The sequence below is a fragment of the Galendromus occidentalis genome, unplaced genomic scaffold (genome assembly GCF_000255335.2).
Source record: "Galendromus occidentalis unplaced genomic scaffold, Mocc_1.1 scf7180000077540, whole genome shotgun sequence".
In the NCBI taxonomy this organism is placed as follows: Eukaryota; Metazoa; Arthropoda; class Arachnida; order Mesostigmata; family Phytoseiidae; genus Galendromus; species Galendromus occidentalis.
Window position 1 is genome coordinate 1 of NW_003805528.1, and position 6,131 is coordinate 6,131.

A 6,131-nucleotide genomic window follows, 5' to 3' on the forward strand; every position below is an offset into this window, starting at 1 on the left:
CCCTGCTTCAGGCGGTGTTTTACGGTTATAGATTATGATATTTCTTCGGTAGTTTCTCGGTAGATATCATTCGTGTCAGGCATCCTAGAATAGTTCGAGTTCGTCCCCGAATATCCCTTGTGACGCATAGCCAGAGCTCAAGAATAAAGCTTCTCTGGTGGCCGTCCGGGGGGGGCTGAACGTGCATGTGAAAAGCTCGGGCACGTCGAGTCGACGTGCCATCAGTTGCACCGGAGTGCTTCAGGCGAACGGGCGTTCAGAACGTCTCCACACCAGAGCGAGATTATCAAGTATCAGATACGAGTCTTCATTGATAGTTATTCCGAGGAAGCGAGTGTGCATCATATGGTGGCAGCGGTGGGGTAACCAAGATTCCCAGAAGGGATCCAGACCCATCAAGTGGTTATTGCGGGAGTTTGAGACTCCAAAAGTGCAACTCCCGAAAACGTGGTGCCCATCCAGGGGAAGGCATTCAGTGCGGCGATACAGTGAAGAAAGGGATCGGAGCGCAATATGCCGGACAAGGTGGAGCTCGGTAACGAGGGCAAGGCAGAAGGCAACCCAGAGAGGAAGCTGGATGACACAAAGAAATTGCAGGCAAGGCAGGCAAGGCAGGCGAGCGCGATGAGCTAATTGCGAAAGTTGCGTTCAGACGCTCGCTCAGAGATCGCCTGACAAAGAAAATATTCGAGCTCGAGGAAGCCTTGCGGGATGAGACGGCGTCCGACAGTGATAAATCCAGAATATGGAGAGTGCTTGAGGCAACGTACGATGAAATCAAAGCGTTGAATCTCGCAGTTATGCCACTCCTATGCAGGCTGTCGCCCGAACAATACGAAGACGCGATAGAAAGAGTGTTCTTCTACGAGGAAGAATTCTTCCGGATCAAAGACGCGTACGAGATAACGTGCCGTCCAGCGGTTCAGCAGTCCAGCTGCGGAGCTCCGGGAACGAGTAGCCAAGGGTTGGCACTCGACAGAAAATATCGACTTCCGAAATTCAGTGGGGACTTCAAGAAATACAGAGAGTGGAAGCAGCTGTTCGACGTTCACGTGCACCGCAAGCGGATCGATCCAGTGGAGAAATTCACGCTTCTGAAGGAAGCTCTCGTAGGTCTCCTGGCGTCGGAGATAGCACATCTGGAGTTCACCGCATCACAGTATCCGGAGGCTATCGCAATTATCGAGAAGAAATTCGGATGCCCCCGGGAGGCTGAGAAGGATCACGTATTCGAGATGCAGAGGCTGTACAAGTGGAGGGACCTGCACCTGAACGATAAGTTGTCGCGATTTGTTTCGACGCTATCTCAAAACGTCAAGGCTCTAATCTCGTTAGGAAAAACGTATGAGTCACTCTCGGTGACGGTTGCTCCAGGCATACTCGCGTGCTTACCGAGCACGATGAGGGAAGATTTCACTAGATCGCACTTTGAGGTATTGCAACGCCCAGACGGTTCGAGTAGCGAGCTAGAAACACTCCTGGTATACTTTGAGAGAGAGGTAGCAGTAAAGCGAGCATGCCGGTTCCCGGGTGGCGACTCAGGGGCCGGACCGTCGCAATCTCGCAGGGATGTCAGCCATAGAAAGCATGATAGATCCGAGCGAGAGCCGGTAGGAAGCAGCCGAGCATTCTTCGCTAAGAGCAATCGTTCAGAGGTGGATCATACCTGCGTTTTTTGCGGCAGTTCTAAGCACCAATCGAGGGCTTGCAAAAAGAACTTAACGTACGACGAAAGGAAGGCTCGCTGCGAAGAATGCAAGGCTTGCTTCAAATGTCTTGGCAGAAACCACAATGCTAGAAGATGTAGAGTATCTGTGAAGTGCGAGAAGTGCGGGCGAGGTCATTACGAGATTCTGTGTGGTCAGCAGAAGCCGGAGCAGAATTCGGATCAAAAGTCGGAAAATAGTACGGGAAAGAACACGGGTTCGTTCGCAACTCAGACAAACCGAGCGCGGGGTGGCCAGAACGATAAGGGGCCAATATTCTTTCAGACGGGTCTCGCGTGGGTCAATGCGCCGACAGGTAGGAAAATCTTCAGGTTCTTCATCGATAGCGGGTCAGAACGTTCGTATATCTCAGAGCACGTGATCCAGTCACTCAAATTGAAATCGGTCCAGCAGGAGTGCCTTGCAATGATCACGATAGGCGGCGAGGTCTCGAGTTACAAAAAATACGACGTTTTCGACATAGGGCTGCAGAGTCGGTTCGACGACAAGGCGGCGATCAGGCTCCAGGCCACGGGCATTCCGGAGATAGCTAAAGGGGACTTCCCAGTCGCGAGCGAGTCGTTCGGTATGTCTCCCATGGCAGACATCGGAGAAAACGTGAGAAGGCGCGAAATCGATATTCTCATCGGCGTGGATAACCTCGCGCGAGTTAAGTGCGGTGAGGAGGTAGTAGTCGTCGATGACAGATTCGTTGCGAGTAAGACGATCTTCGGTTGGGTGTTGGCGGGGCACAATCAAGCTCCGAGTCGAGATCGGCGGGCCAAAACATTCGTGACTGCGAATCTCTATCAGCCGGGCACGAGACTCCCGGCCTCGATGGTCGTTAGCATGTTAGCGACGACGGGCAGGGAGAAGCGTGACTCGTTCAGCGAGTCGGACTCCAGCTCCGGAAAGGAGAGCGATGATCGACTCAATGCGGATCTGGAAAAGCTGTGGTCGTCGGAGCTCCTCGGCATCGAGGCTCCGGAAGCGCCGTCCTGCGGCGAATCGGAGAGCGCGTTACGTGAGTTTTTCGAGAACAACATCCAGCGGTTGGAGAGCGGTCGATATAGGGTCAGCTTGCCGTTCAAGGATAATATGAGGTCTCTCGGAGATAATGAGAACATAGCGCGTGGGTGTCTCAAACGGTTCCTCGAAAAGAATAGACATAAAAAAGAGGTTATTGACGCGGTGGATAAGGAGATGGAAAAATATCTGAAGAGCGGGTATGCGGAACTAGCGGCACCGAGGAAACCCAACGAATTGGTGCATCATTTGCCGATCCTTCCGGTCATCAAGCGGAGTCCAACTCAGAGCGCACTCAAGGTGCGAGTGGTAAAAGATGCGGGAGCGAGGCGGAGGGACGAAGCGGCACTGAATGATGTCCTACATGGCGGGGCAAATTTACTGCCGGATGTCATCAGAGTTTTGCTTCGGTTTCGGCATGATGAGATAGCCATCACATGCGACATAGAGGCGGCGTTCCATCAGTATCAGATTCATCCCGATCATCGAACGTTTCTCAGATATTTCTGGCCTACGGGCATAAGCGGAAATCCGAATGCTCCGATCAAGGAGTACTGGAGCACGGTTCTCGACTTCGGGATAGTTTCGAGCCCATTCATACATTGCGCAGGAATCAAGTTCCATCTTGAGCAGCTCATGAGAGAGCATCCCAACAGGAAGAAATTCCTAGAGGATATCGACCGTAATTTCTATATGGATGATCTGGTTTTTTCGGAGAGGTCGGCGAGCGACGGTTTCGAGAGTTTCGATTTCTTGTTTCGAGCGTTCAGCGCCGGAGGCTTCAGGCTTCGAAAATGGGCAACGAATAGCTCGGAATTGGGTCTCAAAATGAGGGAATCGCTTCACGATCCCGAGATTCAGATATCATTCGACCAGACCGAGGCGAAGTTCCTCGGCCTTTGCTGGAATTTGCGTTCGGACGAGTTGTCAATTTCCGTAGCGGCAGCGATAGAGACACTCGGGACCGGAGAACCGACAAAGCGAACCTTATTGAAGAGCACAGCCAAGATTTTCGATCCACTGGGTTTTATTACACCCGTCTCGATCAAGCCGAAGTCACTGCTACAGTCACTTTGGAAACAGAAGGTCGGTTGGGATGCGAAACTCACGGGTGCGAACTTGGATCAATACCTTGAGATCAGAAAAACGTTCGAACGGGCTCGAGATTTTCGTCTGCGTCGGAATCTAAACACGACAGCGCGCGACATTTCTAAGAGAGAGCTGCACGTGTTCTGCGATTCGAGCTTGTCTGCTTTCGGGTGTGTTGTTTACCTCAGAGAGGTGTCGGGCGATAGAGGCGGCGCCAGAGTGTCGTTCGAGGCCTCCAGGGCGAGAGTGGTACCGCTCAAGGCGGGATTTTCGATTCACAAGTTGGAATTGATTGGGGCAGTTCTCGCGGCTCGGATCGGGAATAAAATCAAGCAGTATCTCAATTTTCATCTCGATACCATGTGCTATTGGTGCGATAATCCGCCGACATTGCACTGGATCAAGGATTCTCCAGATCGGTGGAAAGTCTTCATTCGGAACAGGATCACGGAGATCCAGAGCTTGTCGGACCCAGCGGAATGGGACTACGTGAGGAGTGCGGAGAACCCGGCATATCTGCTGAGTCGCGGAGTGGACATTACAGAGGAGGAATTCAGTTCCATGTGGCACTCGGGTCCACAATGGTTAGCGATGCCAGGCCGTCCAGCGGAGAAGCATTCCTTGAATGAGCACTTCGAGAGTGAGCTTGAGAAAGAGAGAAAAACGAGGTGCTGTTAGTCAATACAGCGCAGAGACCGGATTTCCTCGATTTCGGCTCACGATTGTCATCTTGGAGCACGGCGGTGAATAGTATAGCAAGAATCCTCAGATGGTCGGCGAATCGGCGACATCCGGCCTCGAAGGTAGCATTGTCTGATCCAGTCAGTACGGTCGAAGCGCTCAAGGCGACGGAAAAAATATTGCTCAATATTCAGAGAAGGCATTTTGGCGAGGAATTGATGTCTGATTGCAAGGACGTGGGGAAAGAGAGCAAGCTTTTCAAATTGGCTCCTTCCGTTGATGAGCAAGGAGTCGTGAGAATCCGTTCGAGGTTGGAGAGAGCCGAGGAGCTGAGTTTCGCGGAGAAGTTTCCTCAAGTGCTACCGGGAGAGGATGCAGCAGTCAGGCTGCTAATCCGTTTCTATCACGGAAAAAAGTGCTTTCATGTTGGAGGTGTCGCAGCGACACTCAGCATCCTGCGGAAAAAGTACTATATACTATCGGCGCGACGGGCGGTTAAGAGCGTGCTGAAAGACTGTAAAGTTTGCATGCGATTTCGGGTGGACGCAGCAATGGAACCGGTCCCGCCGATCCCGAACTTCAGACTGGAGACAGCTCCACCGTACACCGTCTGCGGAGTGGACTACGCGGGTCCGATTGCGTATAAGCACGAAAACGGGAACCTACGGAAGGGATATATTATTCTTTTTGTTTGCGCGGCTTCCAGAGCTGTTCATCTGGAACTAGTTCCAGACATGACAGCGTACGGATTCCTTCTCTCGCTGCGGAGATTTCTCAGCAGGTTCAGCGGGGTCACGAAAATTCTATCGGACAACGGGTTGTCGTTCGTTCGCGCGGCTAAGGAGCTGAAGACGATTTACGAACACGTTCGATGCGCCACGGTCCAGCAGCACCTGGTCAACCAGGAAATAATTTGGGAATTTATTACTCCCCATTCGCCAACCCATGGTGCGTGGTGGGAACGAATGGTGCAAACAGTGAAACGTCCGCTCCGGAAAAATTATTGGGAGAAACGCGTTACGGTTCAGGGAACTCGAAACGATTTTGATGGAAATAGAATCTCTGGTGAATCAAAGGCCGATCACGTCGGTGCAACTGGACCCGAACGAGATCAATGCATTGTCGCCAGCGGATCTTCTTTATGGCCACAGAGCGAAGCCGACTACTGCCGGAGATGAAATTAAGCCGAATACGCGAGAGGCGGCAGAATCAATCGTTTTCTCAAAGCGCTGGAAACACCAGCAATCGGAAATTCGAGCTTTCCAGAAGCGATTCACGGAGGAATACCTGCAGTATCTAAGAACAGCGCATATCAGATCGCCGGTAACTGCGCGGAGCATCCAAGTAGGCGACGTCTGCCTATTGCAAGGCCCGAGTCCGTCGAAGGCGCGTTGGCCACTATGTAGGGTTCTCAGTCTTTCGGGCGGGGAGAGAACGGATCGGAGGAAACGATCCTGCCTCATCAGGACGGCGTCAGGCCAGGTCTTTCAGAGACCGATTCATTGGCTTTACCCACTCGAAGTCTAATTTATCTAGAAACGATGAGAACGGCGGACGCGGAATAAAAAGAAAAAGGCGAAGTTTGTTACACATATGGGGAGAGGGTGTAGTCTTTCCCGAGGCCCATCT

At 52.1% G+C, this 6,131-nt stretch overlaps 1 protein-coding gene across 1 annotated transcript; it reads left to right on the plus strand.

Annotated features, from left to right (window-relative positions):
• Positions 1-513: 513 nt before the first annotated feature.
• LOC100906326 (uncharacterized) lies at positions 514-5,680 on the plus strand. Its single transcript, XM_003748621.1, has 4 exons — positions 514-602; positions 653-1,433; positions 1,992-4,461; positions 4,644-5,680. The coding sequence occupies exons 1-4, from the start codon at positions 514-516 to the stop codon at positions 5,678-5,680; spliced, it is 4,377 nt and encodes a 1,458-aa protein (XP_003748669.1).
• Positions 5,681-6,131: the final 451 nt, after the last annotated feature.